General features: G+C 42.8%; 1 protein-coding gene across 2 annotated transcripts in view; it reads left to right on the forward strand.

Moving 5' to 3' along the window:
• ptk7b (protein tyrosine kinase 7b) overlaps positions 1 to 24,474 on the forward strand; it is a 345,893-nt gene that overhangs the window by 248,519 nt on the left and 72,900 nt on the right. For both annotated transcript variants that reach the window (XM_084320932.1, XM_084320933.1), the window contains exons 3-7: positions 4,232 to 4,322; positions 5,055 to 5,239; positions 7,033 to 7,180; positions 12,451 to 12,581; positions 23,859 to 24,125. In XM_084320932.1, coding sequence (XP_084177058.1) covers positions 4,232 to 4,322; positions 5,055 to 5,239; positions 7,033 to 7,180; positions 12,451 to 12,581; positions 23,859 to 24,125 — 822 coding nt within the window. The remainder of the gene's footprint in view (positions 1 to 4,231; positions 4,323 to 5,054; positions 5,240 to 7,032; positions 7,181 to 12,450; positions 12,582 to 23,858; positions 24,126 to 24,474) is intronic.

The following is a 24,474-nucleotide window of genomic DNA, read 5'->3' on the forward strand; positions in this document are numbered from 1 at the left end:
AACAACACAGCACGTACACAAAACGTGGCGTTATCGGCCATCATCAGCGTGCAGTCCACCTGGTGTTGCCAAACAGAATACTGAGTTAGTACTCGAACGTACTATGGCTGTTTTACACAGGGCGAATTAATGTCATTACACAACAGGGTATTTCAGTACCCAAAACCAAAACATAAATCAGTTTTACAAGTTATACAAAGCAGTTAAATCCAATATTAGATAAACGGAAGCGCATACCTCTTGCTCTCGTTCTCAACAAACACAAAGAGAACGAGCACTTCCGCCAGCGTGTCTCTCAGCAACAAACCGGCTAAACCATTTTGTACACTAGTTGAACGTATTTACAATACACCAATTATTCAATGGAAAGATATCCTATCTTCTCTAAACCCATTATAAAAGACCCAAAAGGGATTTTGTTTGGAGAATTGGTAACTCAATGTGAGGAAATTAATATAAAGTAGTAACCAAGACACCCCTCCATAACACTAAAGTGGGCTCGGTCCACTTTGTTCCACTTTGTTCCTTCAAAGTAAGAGTGTTTCCGTTTTGACCTACTTATTTAAGATAAAATATAACAGTTTCTGTCCATGATTCTAGCATAACAACTTCACCCTGCTACATATGTACTAAATAAAAATCAAATCAAATCAAAATCATACCCAGCACAGATTAACTGATACCAGAAGAGATTAACCGACACCAGTAGAGATTAACCATGATTTTGAGAAAAAGGTCTCCACAGTTTGCAGTACCTTTTGAGGCATTTATTTAAATGAATAAGAACCATAACACAAATTAATCTAGGTTTGCACAAACACATACTGAACTGTACGCCCATTCCCACTCACCGGTTTCCATAGAGACAGATTTCCCATGATTGCTCAGGGCACTGAGCGTTGCTAGGGCGTGCTTTTTTTCCGTAGCCTCTGTGAGCGAAGACGCTCTTTGATTGCAGCGAAGAAGAAAAAGACACTCTCCGATTGGCTAACCCTAACTTTAAGCATAACCACGTCGAAAGAGGGCCTAAGCATAACCACTTCGAAAGAATGCCTAAGCATAACCACTTCGAAAGAATGCCTAAGCATAACCACTTCGAAAGAATACCTAAGCATAACCACTTCGAAGCAGAGAATATATGTACAAGGCGGAAGAGACCCTTCGGAGCTAAACCAGTCAGAGAGGGTATTTTCTTCTTCGCTGTACACGGCCTAGCCAATCAGAGCGTCTTCGCAAACAGAGGCTATGGAAAAAAAGCATGCGTTGCTAGGCGCTACTGTAATGTGTTGTCGCAGTCTAGTGCCCTCTCTGGCCTTACAGGGGCGCTGCGCCCCCCCCTCCTGTATGAGGCTTTTTGGTTTTATGTTGTGTTTAGAACTCAGCAGGGGTGTAAAATACTTGAGTAATTGTACTTTGTTACAATAATTGAGTAGTGTTTTTGGGGATTTGTACTTTACTCAAGTATTAGTAGGTTTGTATACTTGTACTTTTACTCAATTACATTTCAGAGACAAAAAAACATACTTTTTACTCCTTACATTTAAAATGCAGACCTACAAAGTACAAATCTCGCAGGTCCAACCATTTTAATTAGTATATTTGTTTCTCTGGCCGAACTAATTTTATTTATTTATTTATTTATTAATCCTGCTGCAACACTTTATTTAAATACAGCCAATCAAATCTCCATCAATGGAAAATGAACCCGCCCATACCCATGCTGATTGGTCCTTGTGCAAGACTATAAAGTGGGGATCTTTGATTAAACACCTATCAGAAGAATAGACAGTCAGAAAAAAAGTTTTTACTTTTAGTACCTAAGTACATTTAATAGTAGACACTTTTTGACTTTTACTCAAGTGTGTTTTTAGCCAGATACTCTGACTTTTACTTGAGTACGATTTTGAGACGGTACCCATACTTTCACTTAAGTATAATTTCTGGGTACTTTTTACACTCCTGGAACTCAGTTTCCCCTACAAATCTTAGTCATTTGATCTCTGCTAGATAATTTAGCTGCTTTAAAGGAATCTGACTGGCAGGGATATTGTTATCTTCTATGTCATTTGAAAGTTATTCTTGAACCATTTATAGCACATGCATGAGTCTGGCCTCTTTTGAAAGGAAACATTTCAAAAGAGGAATCACTCTGAAAATGTTTTACTTACATCTGATTATTTTGCAAACGGATGCCTGCAAAAGAGTTCCAGCTGAGAGGTATGAGCAGAAAAACACAATGGGTCCATAGCCTGAAGTCTTATAGTACAGGTCCAGAGTTGATAACAATACCACAGAAAATGAGTGTTGTTCTAATGGTATGTATCAGTATTGAAATAATAGCACTTGTTTTTCATATGTGTATATAATGTAAATAGCTGTAAATGACAGCAGACATCTACTCTGACACTCAGGCTTTATGATTAACACCGACAGGGCTGGGGAGCAGACAGGGGAGGCATAATGTTAGACTCTCCATAAACAGAGCAGGCAGGGTGCTAGAGATGGGGGAGTAGCAGCCAGCCACACCGAGGTCATTGGCCAAGGTGCTTGAGAAACCGTTGCTATGGGGAAGAGATAGGAGAGACGTTAGAGTGTGTCAGAGGTAACAGAGAGAGAGAGAGAGAGAGAGCCGTTGCTATGGGCTATCAGCCGTTGCTAGGGAAATACACTTCATAGCTGGCAGCTCTTCCGGTTTGAAACGAAGCTGAGACGTATAGACGTGGACAGAGAGACAGAGCACTAGCTGGAGGGTGGTGGGAGGGGCCCCCCTCTCCTAGGCCTCGAGGTAGCGAGCTTCGGCTAACAGGGAAGGCTTTTGGATAACACTAGGCCGCGACAACCACCGGGCTGATAGAGAGAGAGATCATTAGAATAAGGAATTAAGACTTTTCAGAACGGTTTCCATCTTGTACAGAGTATGTTTATGGAAATAAACATAACGTTCCAAGGAAAGGTACCACGTTTCCAGTGTGTGTCGTTTTTCTTCTGAGTCTAATGGATTACCGGGGAAGAGATCGTGTATCAGCCAGTACGATGAGTAAGGTATAAACAACACAACGCAGACTTCACGGGAGAGATTACTGGCAGATAAACAGGATTATCCAACAGTATGTTTATCCAAAATGGCCATTGGCACCAATGCATTCAAACGTGCAGGAGAGTCTTCTGGAGTGTTCTTCATATAGGCAGGTGTAGTCTGACGTCACTTTAGTTTCCCGTGAGGTCCACCCGTCTAGGGATTTATCATTGGGAAAATGTATTATCATTATCAATTCTGCCTCATGAACATTGGCAAGCTTTCCATTTTTGCACAAAATGAGTTCCCTTCTATCACTAACATTATTGTTTAAGCATTTTTGGTTGAAATAAAGTTAGTTATAACTAGGGATGTTCGATATTGGCTTTTTTACCGATACTGATATTTACCGAAATTGTCCAACTCTTAATTTCCGATACTGATATCAACCGATATCGATATATGCAGGGTCCCCCCCCCCCCCCCCCCCCCCCCCAAAAAAACGGAATAATTTCAGGTAATTAACATTACATATCTCTTGTCGTGGAATTAACACAACATTATGCATACTTTTGACAATAAATTAAATCAGAATTTGTTCTTACTTGCTTGCCTGGGTAAATAAAGGTTAAATAATTTTTTTTTTTAATTATAATAAAATTGAAAACCGATACCGATAATTTCCGATATCACATTTTAATGCCAATATCCGCCGATAATATCGGTAGGCCGATAATATCGGACATCCCTAGTTATAACTGTTAGTGTGACATCACTGGGGTTGATCTCTGCTCATCTGTTAGTGTGACATTACTGGGGTTGATTTCTGCTCCATCTTTCCTCACCTCATCTCCTCCTCAACTCACCTCCTCACCTCTCCTCTCTTTCCTCTTTCCTTCTCTCTTTCTTTGTATGGTGGATGGGAAGGGGGGAATGGTTTTTAAATGTGAGGAGGGTTTCATCATGTTTCTCTGTTGTATGGCTTCATCATGAGGCACATTGTAGTTTACATAACAACATTGTAATTATCTCTCTCCTCTCTCTCTCTCTCTCTGTCTGTCTGTCTGTCTGTCTGTCTGTCTGTCTGTCTGTCTGTCTGTCTGTCTGTCTGTCTGTCTGTCTGTCTGTCTGTCTGTCTGTCTGTCTCTCTCACTCCCCATCTCTCTCTCTCTCTCTCTCTCTCTCTCTCTCTCTCTCTCTCTCTCTCTCTCTCAGGGTTAGAGAGTGGAGGTGTCTCTCTGAAGGAGCCGGTCTCTTTGAGCTCTACACCCATCACGCTGCGCTGCCACATCGACGGCCACCCACGGTGAGCCCCCCCATCGCCTGGGTGCTCCCTCTATATTCACTCAGCAGCAGTGCCCCCTGCTGGAAACACCATGTCATTTAGGCTTATTGTCTGAAAGGATTAAACCCAGCAGGAATAGACTCATTGTGCTATAGGAATAGTCGACTGCCTACCTCTTAGTCGAATGCAAAAAAAAATAAAAAATTATACATTTGTTTTATTATTACTATTTTTTTTATAAATCATTCTTTCCAAAAGCAAAGAGGCCTAGAAGCATAGCTAGCGCTAATAGCGCACATACTATCGAGGCTAACTGCCTAAGAAAACGGTCACAGAGGCACTGAAAGAGGATTTCACACACTAGACACATTAAGATGTATGCATCAGTGGACCAATTGCATACTTTTACAGAGGACAAGAAGCATTCAGTCGACTTCTTCAGACATTAAGCCTCCCCCCCCCCCCTTAGTCGGGGACAGGCCTAGATGTAATACATTCGATCATTATACACAATGTACAATACAACATACATAACATAAGGTAGTGCGTCGTTGCTAAGATTTATAATATATATTATTAATTATATAGCCTACATGAAAGGAATGGGGTGTGCTGAGAGCATAATGTAGATGTGTCCATTCTATGGACTGATTGAGTTTATTTCTTTTTTTTGAGTAAATAAAGGTTAAAAGCTCTCACTCTCTCTGTCTATCTCTGTACCTCTCTTTGTCTCTGTGTCTCTCTCTCTCTCAGACCGACCTGTCAGTGGTTTAAAGATGGAGTGAAGTTAACAGAGAAGACCCATCAGATAAACAACAAGGAGAGGACACTGACCTTCCTCAGCGCCAGTCCTGACGACAACGGCCTGTATTACTGCTGCGCCAAGAACGCCGCCGGGCACTGCTGCAGCGACACCAACTTCACCCTCAGCATCATAGGTAGGAGTGCAGCAACACCAACTTCACCCTCAGCATCATAGGTAGGAGTGCAGCAACACCAACTTCACCCTCAGCATCATAGGTAGGAGAGTGTAGCAACACCAACTTCACCCTCAGTATCATAGGCAAGCCCTCGTGTTCGACTCAACTCTCTTTAACTCATCCTCTAGGTCCCTCGTGTTCGACTGAACTCTCTTTAACTCATCCTCTAGGTCCCTCGTGTTCGACTGCACTCTCTTTAACTCCCTCTGCTCAGTCACCAGGTTGATCACCTCCTCACTGCACAGAGTTGTCTCTCTGAACTCCATAAGCTCCCAGTCCAACAGTGACAGGCCTTCTCTCAGTGACTGTACTTGGTTAGCAAGTGGAGGGGAGACCAGAATGCGTGAATGCTTTACCCAACACAGTTGTGTTTCCGCGTCTCTGATTGGCCAGGTCATTTCTGGTCATGTGACATGTACGCCCAATCGTGGGACCGCAAGTGTCTACACTGGTTAAGCTTAGGCGCTCTTTCGAAGTTGGTTAAGGTTAGAGTTTGTCTTAGAGCATGGCGATAGAACGCCTGCCCTTCTTTCGACGGTTAAGCTTAGGCACTCTTTCGAAGTTGGTTAAGGTTAGAGTTTGTCTTAGAGCATGGCGATAGAACGCCAGGTCGTTTGCAGGCTGTTAGACCCGGAAATAGGCGCAGAACTTGCTGCCCCACGATTGGCGCACATGTCACATGACCTGGTCAATCAGAGCGCAAAACTCGCACGCTGAAACACAACTGCGTTGGGTAAAGCATACACGCGACCAGGATATGTTCAGGTGTGATCATTCTTATTGAGTTGTTGCTACTTTTAGAGTTTCAGGGTATGAGTTTGTTGGCCAGCTCCCTCAGTGCAAGGAATCTCAGCTCAAATTCCTTCAGGCTGTTGTCTGAGCCTTGTACCATGAGAGGGCCATTGTGGAACAGGTTAATGGTGATTACAGAGCAGGGTAGGTTGAGGTCGTCATAGATTGTTATTTGTCTTTTTTTTTAGTGTGTGGATATGTCTGGTACAGGGCAATGTGTCAGTCTGTAGGGTGATCTGTGTAGAAGAGGAGGTCTGACCTCTTTTTGACTCCTTTCTCAGTCTTATAGTCTATTGTGTAGACTTCTGATGTCTCTCGTAACACATTCCATTTGTATTTTCCTTTTGACCATAAGGACCGGATATGTGTTGGATACTGTTTCCCAAAGCCATTTGAAAAAACAATTTTTTTTATACAACACAAAAATATGTACTTCAGGAAAAAAGCAACCCAAAAGTTAGATTAGTAGCTCATCTCCTAAATTAGCTAACTTGTTATCTTTTAGCGGTGTGTTCCTATGACAACTGTAGCAATGATATTGGCTATAGTATATTGCTAGCATCAAAACACTCCATTCCCCCCTCTCTCTATCTCTCTCTGTCTGTCTGTCTGTCTGTCTGTCTGTCTGTCTGTCTGTCTGTCTGTCTGTCTGTCTGTCTGTCTGTCTGTCTGTCTGTCTGTCTGTCTGTCTGTCTGTCTGTCTGTCTCTCTCACTCCCCATCTCTCTCTCTCACTCTTTCTCTCTCTTTTTCTCTTTCCCTCCTTCTTCCTGTCCTTTTCTCTCTTTCTCTCCTCTCTCTCTCCCTCTCTGTATCTCTCCATCTTTCTCTCCCTGTGTGTGTCTCTCTCTCCGTCGCTCTCTCTCTCTCTCTCTCTCTCTCTCTCTCTCTCTCTCTCTCTCTCTCTCTCTCTCTCTCTCTCTCTCTCTCTCTCTCTCTCTCTCTCTCTCTCTCTCTCAGATAAGAGTTTTCCCCGTCCAGTGGTTTCTCCAGAGAACCAGGTTGTGTTAAAGAATGAAGAGGCTGCGTTCCACTGCCAGTTCACGGCTGAACCCTCGCCCACCTTAGAGTGGTACCATGAGGACGAGCTGCTGGTCAACAAGTCCAGGTACGTCTAACCATAACCCCATTAGTACCAGGTACATCCCTCCATGGTCATATCAGTGCCAGGTACATCCCTACATGGTCATATCAGTGCCAGGTACATCCCTACATGGTCATATCAGTGCCAGGTACATCCCTACATGGTCTCAGTGCCAGGTGCGTCTCTACATGGTCGTATCAGTGCCGGGTACGCCCCTACATGGTCATATCAGTGCCGGGTACGCCCCTACATGGTCATATCAGTGCCGGGTACGTCCATACATGGTCATATCAGTGCCAGGTGCGTCTCTACATGGTCATATCAGTGCCGTGTGCGTCTCTACCTGGTCATATCAGTGCCAGGTGCATCTCTATATGGTCATATCAGTACCAGGTGTGTCTCTACATGGTCATATCAGTGCCAGGTGCGTCTCTACATGGTCATATCAGTGCCAGGTGCGTCTCTACATTGCCATATAAGTGCCAGGTGCATCTCTACATGGTCATATCAGTGCCAGGTGCATCTCTACATGGTCATATCAGTGCCAGGTACGTCCCTATAAGGTCCTAGTAGTCAGCACTCCCAGTTAGTCAGGGGAGTGTTGTGGTTTCTACATAGAGACGAGTCATACTTTTATCTCAGTGCACTTGTGGGGGGGGGTTACATGATTCAGCAGGTTATGCTGATTGGCTCGAACACAGTGTGTTTACAAACAATGGTCCTCATTCTCGATTGGACATACGTAAAACTTACCAAGGGATTCCTTCGTAACTCGATTTACGTACGTATTCGGCATTCTCGAACGGCTTTGTATTGTAAATTCTTTGTAGGATTTACGTAGGATTTACGTACTCGAAAAGGCAGTCGTACTCGTAAATCGGACAGACCGATGTGCGCCCGTGGTTTCAACAGCTTTTTCTGGGACAAGTCATTGGGGATTGCCAATACTACAGACATCCGTGGAATTAAATAATTATAATGATAATTAATACGACACTATTTGTATCAATCACGTTTTACATATAGTCATGACTCAACGAACCATGTCCGAAAATTAATAAATAAGAACTAACCCCCGATCGCTTCGGATATAGCCACTGGAATAGACTATTAATATTCCATAATACTGTCAATCAATCAATCAATCAATCAATCAAATGTATTTATATAGCACATTTAGACATGACACTTGTCAACCAAAGTGCTTCACAGTAAGTCGCATAGCTAAAAACAAAGAAAAGTGCTAAAGTATAGAATAAACAGAAAATATAAACAACCAACGGATAGACAAGGAAACAAAACAACACGTCAACAAGCAACATTCTTGTTCTTATGATATTATTTATGTTTGGTTTTATTTATTTCTTACATTGCTTGCGCACATCTAAGAGCCAGTAGAAATGGCTTGATTGTATATTACTGTTGCACTTTACTGTTACATTTGCACTCTGGTTGTATGTTGTATTGTACTTGTGCTGTAAAATGACAATACATTTGAATCTAATCTTATTTTTGGAGATTATATAAAATATTATTATTATGATTTGGAGTCGCAAATTGCTGTCGCACTGTGGAGCGTGTGTGTGTGTGTGTGTGTGTGTACAGTATCCTCACAATATCTGCTGCATCGTTAATGAGCTAGAGATTTATATGGAATTCGTTAATCTATTCTTAGTCTATTCCACTTTATCGCACGATTGGGTTATGCAGCAGGTGAGCCAGGCAGCTTAGTGACGTGTGTGTGTGTGTGTGTGTGTGTGTGTGTGTGTGTGTGTGTGTGTGTGTGTGTGTGTGTGTGTGTGTGTGTGTGTGTGTGTGTGTGTGTGTGTGTGTGTGTGTGTGTGTGTGTGTGTGTGTGTGTGTGTGTGTGTGTGTGTGTGTGTGTGTGTAATGCTCAGATTCCTCATTGAGTCATGACTATAAATTAGGGATGTTCGATATTGGCTTTTTTACCGACATACAGATATTGTCCAACTCTTAATTTCCGATACCGATATCTACCGATATATGCTAATGGTTTCAGGTAATTAACATTAAATATCTCTTGTTGTGGAATTAACACAACATTATGCATACTTTTGACAATAAATAAAATAAGAATTTGTTCTTACTTGCTTGCCTGGGTAAATAAAGTTTAAATAAATGTAAAAAAAAAAAAAATTATTTTTTGAAAACCGATTCAGATATTTTCCGATATTACATTTTAATGCCAATATCGGCCGATAATATCGGACATCCCTACTATAAATGCAAAACGTAATTGTCGTATTTATTATCATTATAATTCTTTAATTCCGATGATGTCTGTAGAATCGACTTGAACGCAATCACCAACTATTTATCCCAAATTAAGCCTTTTACCAGTTCCATCACCTGTGCATTGTATGTTATTATTGATTCAAGATTCTAGATTGTTTATCGTCATGTGCACAGTTAAACAGACAGTTTGCCGTACAATGAAAACAGAAAATCTTACTTTGCTAGTCCGCTCTTCACACAATACTTAACTAAAAAATATTACAATTTAATTGCACTTTACTATTACATTTGCACTCTGGTTGGATGTTGTATAGTACTTGTGCTGTATGATGACAATACATTTGAATCTAATCTAATTGTGATCAGTCTCAAATCGGTTCCGCACCTGTTGAATACGAGGATCAACACAACAGAGATGCAACGGAAGATCCTCTCACCTCCTCATAATGAGCTGGCCGGGCGTGTCTGTATGCAAATGAGGATATACGTGAATGCACCTGGAGATGTGAATGAGTGACGTCAGTTCATTCTAGACTACGCCAGGAAGTCTAGTTGGCTGTATGGTGTCAACTAAGGCCAACCTAACCAGGGCTAATGACCTTGTTCCTCTTGTCTCTGTCTCCAGGCTAATGACCTTGTTCCTCTTGTCTCTGTCTCCAGGCTAATGACCTTGTTCCTCTTGTCTCTGTCTCCAGGTTAATGACCTTGTTCCTCTTGTCTCTGTCTCCAGGCTAATGACCTTGTTCCTCTTGTCTCTGTCTCCAGGCTAATGACCTTGTTCCTCTTGTCTCTGTCTCCAGGCTAATGACCTTGTTCCTCTTGTCTCTGTCTCCAGGCTAATGACCTTGTTCCTCTTGTCTCTGTCTCCAGGCTAATGACCTTGTTCCTCTTGTCTCTGTCTCCAGGCTAATGACCTTGTTCCTCTTGTCTCTGTCTCCAGGCTAATCACCTTGTTCCTCTTGTCTCTGTCTCCAGGCTAATGACCTTGTTCCTCTTGTCTCTGTCTCCAGGGCTAATGACCTTGTTCCTCTTGTCTCTGTCTCCAGGCTAATGACCTTGTTCCTCTTGTCTCTGTCTCCAGGCTAATGACCTTGTTCCTCTTGTCTCTGTCTCCAGGCTAATGACCTTGTTCCTCTTGTCTCCAGGCTAATGACCTTGTTCCTCTTGTCTCTGTCTCCAGGCTAATGACCTTGTTCCTCTTGTCTCTGTCTCCGGGCTAATGACCTTGTTCATCTTGTCTCTGTCTCCAGGCTAATGACCTTGTTCCTCTTGTCTCCAGGCTAATGACCTTGTTCCTCTTGTCTCTGTCTCCAGGCTAATGACCTTGTTCCTCTTGTCTCCAGGCTAATGACCTTGTTCCTCTTGTCTCCAGGGTGATGACCTTGTTCCTCTTGTCTCCAGGGTGATGACCATGTTCCTCTTGTCTCCAGGGTGATGACCTTGTTCCTCTTGTCTCCAGGCTAATGACCTTGTTCCTCTTGTCTCCAGGCTAATGACCTTGTTCCTCTTGTCTCTGTCTCCAGGCTAATGACCTTGTTCCTCTTGTCTCTGTCTCCAGGCTAATGACCTTGTTCCTCTTGTCTCTGTCTCCAGGCTAATCACCTTGTTCCTCTTGTCTCTGTCTCCAGGCTAATGACCTTGTTCCTCTTGTCTCTGTCTCCAGGCTAATCACCTTGTTCCTCTTGTCTCTGTCTCCAGGCTAATGACCTTGTTCCTCTTGTCTCCAGGCTAATGACCTTGTTCCTCTTGTCTCTGTCTCCAGGCTAATGACCTTGTTCCTCTTGTCTCTGTCTCCAGGCTAATTACCTTGTTCCTCTTGTCTCTCTCTCCAGGCTAATGACCTTGTTCCTCTTGTCTCCAGGCTAATTACCTTGTTCCTCTTGTCTCTGTCTCCAGGCTAATGACCTTGTTCCTCTTGTCTCCAGGCTAATGACCTTGTTCCTCTTGTCTCCAGGCTAATGACCTTGTTCCTCTTGTCTCCAGGCTAATGACCTTGTTCCTCTTGTCTCCAGGCTAATGACCTTGTTCCTCTTGTCTCCAGGCTAATGACCTTGTTCCTCTTGTCTCCAGGCTAATGACCTTGTTCCTCTTGTCTCCAGGGTGATGACCTTGTTCCTCTTGTCTCTGTCTCCAGGGTCGTCCTCCAGGCTAGTTCAAGTTTCAAGTTTCTTTATTAGTTGTCATACAGAAATACAGGATACTTTTGTATGAAATGCTTCTTTCTGTTTTGCTCCTGAGAGTGTGCTAGGTAAAAATAGATAATTATAAAGTATAATAAGTATAAAATAGAAACTCAAGTACTTAAACAAGTGTAAACAAGACAACAATTTTCAATATACATATGTACAATATACAATGCAGAGTAGTTACATTACAATATAAATGGGATGAGGTAGCTTGTGGTGCCACCTTGTGGTGGTAAGGTAAGGTGCAAGGCTTGGCTATGTGCAATTGGGTATGACTGAGTTGCCAATAAATATAAAGTGTGTTAGTGTCTAAACTCTAAAGTGTGTAAAGTGGGTGCTACAGTGAGTTGTCCATTTAAAGTGGGTGTGTACGTGTGGGTGTGTGTGCTGTGAGTGTGTTTGATGGTTTGTTACATAGTGTTAATTGTCATTGAGCATCCTGATGACCTGGGGATACAAGCTCCTTCTGAGTCTCTCTGTATTGGCCATGAGACTCCGGTATCGCTTGCCTGACCGCAGCAGTTCAAAGAGGCAGTTGTTTGGGTGGCTAGTCTTTTATTATTTTCTTCGCCTTGTTCTTGCAGCGGCAGCGCTTGTTGTAAATGTTCTGGAGAGTGGGAAGCCCACCTCCAATTGTGCGTTCAGCTGAACGGGCCACTCTCTGTAGTCTGCTACGGTCTTGTGCAGTGCTATTCCCAGACCAGGGACCTAATGACATTGTTCCTCTTGTCTCTGTCTCCAGGCTAATGACCTTGTTCCTCTTGTCTCCAGGCTAATGACCTTGTTCCTCTCTGTCTCCAGGGTGGTCCTCCAGGCTAATGACCATGCTCCTCTTGTCTCTGTCTCCAGGGTGATCCTCCAGGCTAACGGGACCCTGCTCATAACGCAGGTCAAGCCCAGAAACACAGGGGTGTATAAGTGTGTGGGCCGAGGCCCCAGGGGGCCACATGTTACACTGGAGGCCTCTCTCCTCATAGCAGGTACACACACACACACACACACACGCACACACACACGCACATGCACACACAGCACACACACACACACACACACACACACACACACACACACACACACACACAAAGTGAAGGTTTTATTAAATGGTTAGGTTTGTTGTTTCACAGTGGAATCTGAACAGACATGACTGTGAATGAAAGCTTCATTAAAGGTTTAGGTACCTAAGTATCTCCCTGAGGATAAAGAAGATGCCCCAGCTCTGGAAGACATCCTGCATTGTCTTGGTGCCAAAGAAGGCCCGCCCAAGCTCCCTTAATGACTACAGGCCAGTCGCTGTAGACTTTTAACCTCTTAACCCTTTCACTGCCACACGACAGAAGGTTAACCCTTTACTATCACACAACCGACGGTGGCAGTGAAAGGGTTAACCTTATGTGTATTGTCGCAGTGAAAGGGTTAACCGTTTTGGTAGTGCGGCAGTGAAAGGGTTAACAGGTGGGGTGCACGGAACGCACGCGAGTCACGGCACTTTGTGAGCATCTAGCGGCTCGGGGCTGCATTTTCGCAGAAGATATAAATGACTGTTCGAAAGATCTATTTGTTGCAGTTCGAATGCCACCTCACTCGACCAAATCCGTGCCTCGGTTCTCGAGCTACATGACGATATGTCAGGCGAGTGTCTTTTTACGTGCGTCAGATGACCGCCCCAGACTCCAGGTGCTCCAGAACTGCCAATCATCCGCTGATGGCGAAAATTATTAGTCAGTGTTGTAGCCAATGAGTGTACCTTTCCAACAATACCTCACGTGGGGATGTGCGAATAAGGGATCTAGGTGAAAGTTGACGAGTGAAAACCAGAAGTGAATCAGACTTCAGAACAAACATCATTTTTTTGTCGCCGGTTTTACTCTGACGTCTCTCAAAGACCCATTTCTGAATGGATTTTTATAACATTTGGACCTGTACTAGATAAGACTTCAGGCTATGGAACTACAGTGTTTTTCAGCGTATACCTCTATGCTGGAATATTGGAATATGGAATCTTGGAACCACTACAGAAGAATGTGAGTACACAAGTTCAAGTTCAACTCAAGTTCAGACCTCTGTTACTCTATTTCATTAGCACTAAAAGTGATTTTCCATTAATTCCAAAATGTTATCTTTCAAAAGAGACCAGGCTCATGCATGTGCTATAAGTATAAAGCTAAGCTTTGAAAAAAAAGTATGCAGTCCTCAAGTTCAAGTAAAAAATTGCCACTTTTCTGGGTGCCTGTTAAGAGGCTGGTCATGCAGCACACCAAGCCCCTGGTGAGTGACTCCCTGTTCATACCAGGCAAACATTGGGGTGGAGAACACCATCATCTACATGCTCCACAGAGCCTACATGCATCATGTTCTTTGATTTCTCTAGCGCTGCTCACTGGTGTCTGTGGCTGATGACCTTGACTGCTATCACTCACACACCCTGCTGGTCTGTTTATGGAGAGTCTAACACTCTGCCCCAGCCCTGTCGGTGTTAATTATAAAGCCTGAGTGTCAGAGTAGATGTCTGCTGTCAGTGTCAGAGTAGATGTCTGCTGTCATTTACAGATATTTACATTATATACACATATGAAAAACAAGTGCTATTCTTTCACTCCCTTCCCCTGTGCTGCTATGACAGGCGTTTCCCTAAGGGGTTAATAAAGGGAGACTTGACTTGACTTAACCAATATTAGGCTGATTGGCCCAGTAATGTGCAAGGTATATTACCCCTCCCCCTCCCCCACACACACAACACACCCGAAAACATTATCTTCACAGGAGATAATAACCTCAGCTGTTCCAGTAATCTGGTTTAATCTGGTTTAATCTAATCCACTCAACCACTGCTCTGTCAGGAATCTAACCCACTGAACCACTGCTCCATTTAAACACCTTCATTCACCTAATCTGTTGGTAATCCCTCTGGGTATTACAGAAGGATTGTGTCACTCTTCCTCTCTTTCTTTCTTTCTTTCTTTCTTTCTTTCTTTCTTTCTTTCTTTCTTTCTTTCTTTCTTTCTTTCTTTCTTTCTTTCTTTCTTTCTTTCTTTCTTTCTTTCTTTCTTTCTTTCTTTCTTTCTTTCTTTCTTTCTTTCTTTCTTTCTTTCTTTCTCTCTCTCCTCTCTCTCTATTTTCTCTTCTATCTCCATCTCTCTGCTTGTCCTCCTTTCTGTGTGAAAACTATGGAAATCTATCTGCTTCAAATAGAATAGAATAGAATAGAAATCCTTTAATAATCCAGAGGGAAATTCTGCACTACAGATCGCTCACATTGAACAACAATAAACCTTTTGGTAGTCAATAGGACTAAAATAAGAATAAGAATATAATATTAAAAATAAGAATAAAATAGAGTAAAGAATAAAATACGGTCCGGGATGCGTCTATTCGAATACCAACCGGTTCATGCTTCCGCGTTCGCGTTTTGCGCTCTGATTGGCCACTGATGTCTTTCGAAGTTGGTTAAGGTTAGAGTTTGTCTTAGAGCAGGGCGATAGAACGATAGAACGCCCTGGTTCCAAACTCTAACCTTAACCAACTTCGAAAGAGTCGCCTAAGCTTAACCAGTGATAAACTAGGCGTTAGGTAGTTTGCTGCTGGTCGATTGGGCGCACATGTCACATGACCAGAAACGTCAGTGGCCAATCAGATCGCACCAGAAACGGCAGTGGCCAATCAGATTCGCAAAACGCGAACGCGGAAGCATGAACCGGTTGGTATTCGAATAGACGCGTCTGGCATATACATTCTGGTATGTATTCTAAAATCTTAAATATACAACTATACAGCCAAAAATATACAGAAATATACAGTAGAAAGTGTGAAAATGTAAAGTGTCCAGGAAGATTGTGAGAAGTGTAAACATTTTAAAGTGTCCAGGAAGATTTCGCTAGGCTGTACCGTCACCCTGTGCTCAGTGAGGCACAGCGATGCATTATAGAGTCTAATGGTTGTCGGAATGAAGGACTTCCTGTGCCGTTCAGTGCTACATCTAGGGAGTCTCAGTCTAACACTGAACGGGCTCCTTCTTTCAGCCAAGTCCATGTGTAGTGGGTGGGAGGGGTTGTCCATGATGGCATGGAGTTTAGCAAGGCTCCTCCTCTCTGCCACCACCGCTAGAGAGTCCAGCTCCACCCCTACCACGTTCCTGGCCTTCCTGACCTGCTTATCCAGCCTGTTTGCGTCCCCCGCTCTCAGTCCGCTGCCCCAGCAGGTCACAGCGTACAATAATTTAGGTTCTCCTGTCAGTGATGAGTTTTGCTTTTCTGACTTCTGTTCTCGTAAAAACCTGAGTTTCCTCCATATAAATTCTAGAAGCATATTGCCAAAGCTAGATCAGTTGAAAATGTGGGTTTGTTCTGCTAATCCTGATGTACTGGGCCCAGTAGTTAAAAACGTTTAATCCCTATCTGATCAGATTTGGATTTTGGGTTGTTCAAAACCAAAAAACAGGATTAGGATCACTATGATATCCGATCAAATCAGAAAATCAAATCCAAGCTTTAATCTGGATACAATTTTCAAAACGGGTAGTTCAAACCACAACACAGGACTGGGATCAGTTTGATCCCAAAAACTGGATTATCTTGATCCCACCAGAGGGGTGGATTTCCAGTGGATTACCAGAGCAAAATGTACTATACAATTTATTTAAAAATATGTTTCAATAAGATGGCAAAGTTTGTTAACTGAAATAATACAAAATGTTTTGCCTTCATGGCAAATCAATTTCATAAAAGAAAATGTGGTCACGTTTGCGGTGATGACATAAATGTTTATGCTCATAAAAGTATCACAACAAGATTGTATTTTTTTTTTATCCACTTTTTCTCCCATTTTCTATATTTTCTCCCATCCCAATTTCGTATCATCCAATTCAACCCTCCCCTGTCACGGACGCTGTTTCTTGCCTCCCACAAGCTGGCTGCAATGTGGACTAAGTCATACATAGCACAAGTCTCCTCTGGTACTTGAGGTAACAGCAGTCGCATCTTTTCACCTGCGCAGCTCGATCTCTCAGTGGCGAGGAGTAATGTGTGGGAGGCTCATGCTGCCCCCGACACTTCCTGATTCTACTGCGCAGGCGCACCAACAGACCTGTAGGAGTCGCTGTCCACAACGCCCGATCCCCACCCATCAGTTTCCCACCCCCTAATACGGCCAATGTGTATTAGTATGAACGACCAGCTAAACTGAAAGCAATGTGGAGCGCTGGGCTCGAACAGGCAAGCCCAGCGTCTCCTTCATTCGTGGCGAGTGCCTTGCCCACTACGCCACGTAGCCGCCCCGTATCACAACAAGATTGTCAATCACAAATGTAATAATAATAAAAGTCTCAGAAATCTGTCGTCACCTTCAGCTCCTCAATGCACGCCTGGATGATCCAGCTGCCTTTGAATTCATGTTTTTTGTTTTTACCCTAGTAGTGGGAGTATTTTTTGAAGTTGATGTGTGAGGCTGAAACAGTCAAGGAGGGAGAGGAAATCAGGTGTGAGGTTTGAGTTGGGTTGTTCGGGTGGAAAGAGAGATAAAAAGAGGGGTGAGGCTTCGGAGGGCGGTAGAGAAGAAGTGCAGTAATGGAGTTGGGGAGGGAAAAGGCGAGGTATTCAAAGGATGACATTGGAGGGAGGTTAAGGTTCAGTTCAGTGATTGATAGGGAGTGTTTGTGAAAAACTGCGAGACCCCCCCCCCCCTCGGTCAATAACATTGTTTAGTATAGTAGATTTTTTTATTTATTCATTTGTATGCAGATGACACAGCTTTGTATTCAGTTGGACCTTCTCCTGCATAGGCACACGGGGGCATTTGCATAGGCACAGGGGGCAGCAGTAAAAAAAATAATAATAATTATAAATTTTTTTTCTTTCTTTTGCTTTGAAATATTATAGTGAAATATTTTGCACTGTTGTCGCATTTATCCTGTTGAAATCCTCCCACAGGTTATTTTTACTACCACATATTTAATTGAGACCCTTTATTTGTTTATTATTTCAATTTAGCTGGAAATACATTGCTACATCATTCAGTAACATTTGCAGAGCCTTATAACAAAAACATTATTACGGTCACCATTGTGACCAGTGGGATTAATCAACAAATTTTATTATTTATTTTTCTATTTCATTGAACATTGCACATGTTAACACTTTAATCGCCATGGGATAAATTCCTAATTTACCATCCCTCGCCAGCTCTATTTGTCTATGGAGAAGTTCCCCTTCTTTGCAGGGCTATAACTTTTTAAATTCTATTGCTAAATTGCCATTATTATGGCCCATTCAATGTCCTATATGTATTGTTCAGGGTGTAGCAACGTTAAACTTTTTCATTCACATATTCATACTAAAATATGGTCTAAAGTATAAGCATGTTTTTATCGTTTTCTGCAGCTTTCTTCAGAACGTGATTTATAGCCCTAAATGCATTATATTGATGATCAAATACAGTTTGGTAGGAATCTGTGCGAGATAAAAAGTTTCAACTGGACGTGGTTCTAGAAGTTTCTACGCATCATCTGATGATGACCGGATGGGCGGGGGATCGTTTATAATTCCGTGGGCAGCGTTAGATGATTCATCTAGAGTGGGTCATATGTTCATCAGATCAGTTAGTATAGAAGACGTTAGAAAATAACGCTGAATCTTACCGTGGCTTCCTCGCGCCGCTGGCAGATGAGCGTGGAACAGATTTTTTTCTATTATGGGATGTAGAAATGCCCGATCCATTTCCAGGTTGTATAATAGTATATACGTCCAAATAACGTTGTTTATTGAGTTAGGGTGAGCTATCTATTATCCAGTGTTTCAAGATGGAGTCGCGGGAGTGGTCGGACCACATATGGAGCGAGCACTTCCGGTTAAAAGGGTGATTTCCGGTTGGCGATCTGCCGATCGGCCACCAGATGGCGCTCTTGAACCGCTAGAGAGTTGAGAGGAGATCAGCAGTGCGTCTCAGAACTCCGGAAAGGAAATATGATTTCGATGACAGATTTTTTAAATATTGACATCAAAGACGAGTTACGGCGTCTTCGGCAGAATGAGCATGGCTCGGAATGACGTGAAAACTCGTCCGCGGCGATCATAGTGTTAAAAGCCATTTTTTTTTTACTCAAAATGTGAGTATTACCAAGTCAACTTCTGTTCTTAAAACCATGACAATAAACATAATTTTATTAGGTTGAAATAATGTGGTTGTGTACTTATTTTTCTGTTAACTTATTATGGATTGAAAACTGAAAACCTTAATGCACAGTAACTGAACTCAATATTTGAAAGTTCTGGTAACTTATTATTTTTTTTCTTTTTACAGTGTAGTCTTGCGATCAATCAAAACTTATTTACACGATATACCTCACATTCACCCTCCATTCACATCCTGGTGTTCTCCTGGTGTTCTCCATTAGGCCTGTAGGTGGAGCTATGACAGCACACGTACAGTACACACACCAATGGTGTGTGATGTGTCCAAAATTGAATGGGCAAATGTGAGTGAAATGGTCGCACTGTATGCAGCTGTTTGTCTGCATTGCATTCCCCCCCCCCCAACTCAGATTTAGGGTTGATACAACCATCATAATAATATTGTTAATAATAACAATAACAATAATGATGTAATAATGTAAAAATTATCATAAAAAATACCTGATTATGAGAAAAAAAAATGTACGATGCATGGAATATTGTTGAGGCACACTAGTTACAACTATATTTCAAACAGGCACTCCATGTCAAAAAGGTTGCTGACCCCTGGTTTACAGGCTGCCTTCTCTAGTCTTAACCTCGTTTTGAAAAAAAGGTCTAAAAAGGTCTGTTGTCCCTCCTGTAAATATCACATTAAACTAATGGCTCAGTTCTGTATACATCACCTCTTATACATACCTGGGTATCTGGTTAGATAATACACTTTCTTTTTCTCAGTATGTGTTACATCTTCAAGCAAAAATAAAAGCAAGACTTGGCTTACAAATACCCATTCTCCCATTGTTTGACTATGGCGATGTAATTGAAGAGTGTCCTTTTTTTTTTTTTGTATTTTTTTTTTTATAATTTTTTAAACAAACACATAAACAAACATGACAACATAAAATTAGATATACAAGCATTAATTAACAGTGCACATCCAATGAAATCACCATTTAAATAAATGTCTTATACAAGATATACACCTAATACCTGCTATCTAATACCCTACACACATATGTTCTCGCTCGCTCCCCCCCTTGGATAATCCATCCATTATCATTCGCTCCTAACCAGGCACTACAATTATATGCTAGCTTTTATTCTCTCCACCACTTCTAACCACATTGTAATTTTGGATTCACTGAGGCCCTGTCCACACGAGCGTTTGGATTTAATATGACCGAAGTTTGAAAAAATAAAACTCCGTCCACACGGTGAACACAGGTGAACAACCGTGTATAACTGCGTACTCACGGCAGAGCTGGGAACCCAGCAACCGATAAATTTAGTACAATGCCAAAACAGTAGGCGGCGATGTTGTTCAGACATGAAGGCCATTTCAACCAATCAGAAAAGGCTGAACGCAGGCGGTTAGGTGGCCGAGCGGAGATTGCGTTCGTCACCAACCCCGGAGCTGTGAGCTGGATTCGCCTGTTCGAATCCAGCTCACAGCTCCGGGGTTGTCACCAGCTTGGCTGGCCGTCTGCACTAATACAATTGGCTGTATTAGAGGGTGGGAGAAGCTGGCGGGGTGGGTCCGGGTCGTTGTAAACAGCGACTCCTACAGTTCGGTCGGGGCGCCTGCTAAGCGCGGATAGGACTTGAGGGGGATAGTGTGGTCCTCCCACACGCTACGCCCTCTCAATGAGAATCCGCGCTGCCAGGTGAAAAGAAGCGGTGATTGGCTGGACGTGTGTCGGAGGAAGCACGTGGTAGCCTCCACTCTCCCAGATGATCTGACTGTGGGGGGTAAGTGCGCAGCGACCAGGAAGGGACTGGGAATTGGCATACGACTAACATTGGGATGGGAGAAAATCGGAGGAAAATGGAGGGGGAAAAAGATAATAAAAAAAAAAAAAAAAAAAAAAAAGGCTGAACGCTCACTAAACTTCCTGTGGTTGCGATCTGCCATTAATTCACTGAAGAAGAAGAAGAACTTCCTGTTTAGAAACATAGCTGGACCCTATTGATAATTTTGCCAACGGAACATATATTTTCAGCAAAGAAAGAAACTGCAATAAACAAACGGATACATTCACTGTGTGTTCTGCCTCTCATTTTGTTGATGAAACAACCATCAGCAACACAATTTACCACCAAGAGCGGATAGTTTAGTCTCACAAAAGACCGCCGGTGTTGTTAGCTACATGCTAATGTGAATGGCTATATCCATGTATAGTATATAGCTTAAATGCTAACGTAATGTGGTAACGTTACCGATATGAAATGGATGCAAACGTTATTTAACACATTGCAGAATGGGTACAATACAATACGGCTCAATACAAACAATTGTTAAGGGGATGCAGTCTGGACTGGGTTCCTTATAACAATAACTTGACAACACATGAGTTTAGCTGCAGCTACATGTTTTCTCTGAGCGTCAACAGACATCAGTCGATCACAACACTCTTCAACACAGACGATACGTTTTGAACAAAAGTTTGTTACAATCATTTTCATATAACGCTACTTGGGACAGCTCTGCTGTAAACACTGGTGTAGTTGGCTCCTATGGTTGGCTCTGCTCTAATCTCTCTACCCCGCGGTCTGCCGTGAACATGGGAAATAATTGCGACAGCTCTGCTGTAAACACTGGGAATAACCTCGGTTGCTATGCCCACATGCAACTGCAAAACCGCACAACTTCACCCTGGCCACCGGTTTCAAAGACCGCGGTTGCAGTGTAGCAAATCCCCGGTTGTGTGTGGCCGAACAGTGCAACAGCGCACATACAATCATGGTTATATTAAAACCAGCGTTCGTGTGGACGGGGCCTGAGACCCAAAATTCTTGCTGTAGATATTTCTAGATAAATCACATCGAGATATGTGAGAATCCAGACCTTCCGGCACATTTTTTCCGGTTGAAACCATTGTGATGCTATCAGCTTTTTAGCCGCTGTGATACCAGATAAAACCAATCTCTTTAGCTGTATAGGTACTGCACACTCAAAAACATCATTCAACAGTAATACAGAGGGGTGTACAGGTATATTCAGAGTTAAGAGATTTGATAATTGCTGGGTCACTTCTTTCCAGAATATCTTGACTGGTGGGCAGTCCCAGTACATGTGCATAAATGTACCCTCGTCCCCATTTGTACATAAGGAGCATTTGTAGTCTTGTTTAAGACCCATTCTGTTCAGTCTTATAGGAGTCAAGTATGTCCTGTGAATATAGTTAAGATTGATTTGTTGATGGTCCGGGTTCCGTGATGCAAGTCGAACATTTGCCCAGGCTTCTTGCCAATCAAAGTCACTTTCCAGGTCTGGTATATCCCTCCTCCAGACTGAGTCTAGGTGGAGGATTTCATACGAGGACGTAATTGATGATAAAAATTGAAGAGTGTCCTTGAGAGTGTTTTTTTTTATTTTATTTTTTGCTGATTTTATGTCTATGTTCATTTTATACTAATTGCTGTGGTGCACTCTGGACTGCGGTCCATGTGTGAAGAGTACTATATAGATAGTTATTCATATTTATTATTGTTATATTGTAGAAATGTGTGCATTGAAATGTCTGTAAAGTCTCGACGACATTGAAAATGAGGGTGATCTCAATTGTATTTTCGAGAATAAATAAAGGTCGATGATGATGATCGCCTTAATGTTTTGTATCACTCAGCAATTAGGTTTGCTACAAATGCCCCCTTTTCAACGCATCACTGTGACTTGTGCCCCTTTGTAATTTTATTTGTTTGTTTGGTTGTGTGTTTTAATTATTTCCCTTACCTCTGTGATGTGTGTACCATCTGTCTCATTTCTATTTTATTTTACATTTTTCTGTCCCCTTTCCCTGTTGCCCTTCCAGGGGACCTTTTGTCCTCTCACCAGGCCATCATTGAAAATAAGAATTTGTTATTAACTCATTCAGCGCCAGGGGTCGCTGTCTACCTTCTGGGTAGAATGCCATCGCTGTAAGTCAATGGGGAGACTGCGAAACTTGCGCGTGCTTAAAATATATGAAATAGTATAGCTATGGATCTAATACACCTGTCTATTGTCACTGAGTTGCTTCGAGTCAACAGGCAAAAAACAGATTGTTTTTTCATCTGTACATTTCCATTTTATACCGTGGTGAATAAGAGTATATTTGAGGAGCATTCTGTCTAATCTCAAGAAACTCGAGCAAACGGCGCTTCAATGTATTTCCTTAGAAATCGTGCCATTTGTCGCTTGATTTATGAATCGTTCTGAAAATAACGCTAGATTATCGGTATTATGTGTCATCATGCGCGAACAGAAGCGGGGGCTGAAAAATCGCTTCTCAGTGCTTTGCCCGCAGCCAACGGCAGAAACACACACACACACACGCTCCGATGGTGGCGAAAGAAACATCGGATAAACCCAAGATTCGTAACATAGAGTCCTTACCTGGTCTTTGATGTCCTGCAAAAAGATGAATCCAATTCCTGATCGCCATTCCAAATATTGATTGCGTTTATTGATCCAACGTTATATGTCTGAAAGGCATAATCCACGCTGCTCTCAGTCTCCCCAGTCAATGTGTTATAACGAGACTGCATGCCCGAGAAGGAAAACCTGGACCGGACTTGTTAGCTCAGCGTACAGCCCAATGGGGGAGGGATTTCAATGATGTGCAATACCGGCTGGAAGGCGTTAGGCGGCGGTATTTGCCCTTTGCGAGCTCAGACCCATTCCCAATGATAACATCAGGCTGGATGGATGAAAAATTAATGGATATAGCTAATAAAAGAAATGACGATTAAAACCAGAGATTTCTCGTGATTGGAGCTCAACGCATGGCGAGTTAACCCGACTTTCTCCGTGATTGGCGCTGAATTAGTTAATTGACCTGCCTGTTTAAATAAAGGTTAAATAAAAAATAAGTTAAAAAAGAAAAATGTGTTTCCAAAAAAATATCTCTTCCCCTCTCACTCTCTCTTCCTCTCTTTCTCTGTCTTCCTATTTCCCTCTCTCTTTTCTCTTCCATCTCCCTCTTCCATCTCCCTGTGCATCTCTCTCTCTGTCTCTCTCTCTCTCTCTCTCTCTCTCTCTCTCTCTCTCTCTCTCTCTCTCTCTCTCTCTCTCTCTCTCTCTCTCTCTCTCTGTCTCTCTCTCTCCATCACTAGAGATTGATGACATGGTACCCAGACTGTCTAAGGTGTTCACCGCCGACACCCTGCAGCGAGTTTCCTGCCGCCCCCCGCGAGGCCGGCCCCTGCCCGAGGTGTGGTGGGAGTGGGCGGGGCAGCGTGTGCCCTCTGAGGGGCGCGTCTACCAGGACGCGTTGGATCTGGTGTTTAGCCCCACGGAGGAAGGAGACTCAGGGACCTACAGCTGTGTGGCTCAGAACAAGGCAGGCCGTAGGACCCAGGAGGTCACATTCACTGTGGCCAGTAGGTCTGACACACGCACACACACACATAAACCAAACCATTTGTAAATCCGTCAAGATTTCAGCGAGTTAAGAGTATTTTTGTTTGTGCAGATCACTCACCATAAAGCAGTAGTTAACTGTAGCAAGAGGGCCGATGGTGAACTACGCGGGAGACTCCACCTTGCGCCATCTAGTCTTTATAGGGAGGTGTAGTGGTTACGTCATTGCTGTTTCTGGCCGGTCCACCTCACAAAATTGCAACGTATTTCCCCATTGCCCATTTCTAAATCATCTAGTTTAAAACAAATAAAGCATGAACATTTGCATGGTGTACCTTTCTGTGCGTAATCATCCACAATTCATAGCTC

This window comes from Notolepis coatsorum (genome assembly GCF_963971535.1).
Source record: "Notolepis coatsorum genome assembly, chromosome: 8".
Classification (NCBI taxonomy): Eukaryota; Metazoa; Chordata; class Actinopteri; order Aulopiformes; family Paralepididae; genus Notolepis; species Notolepis coatsorum.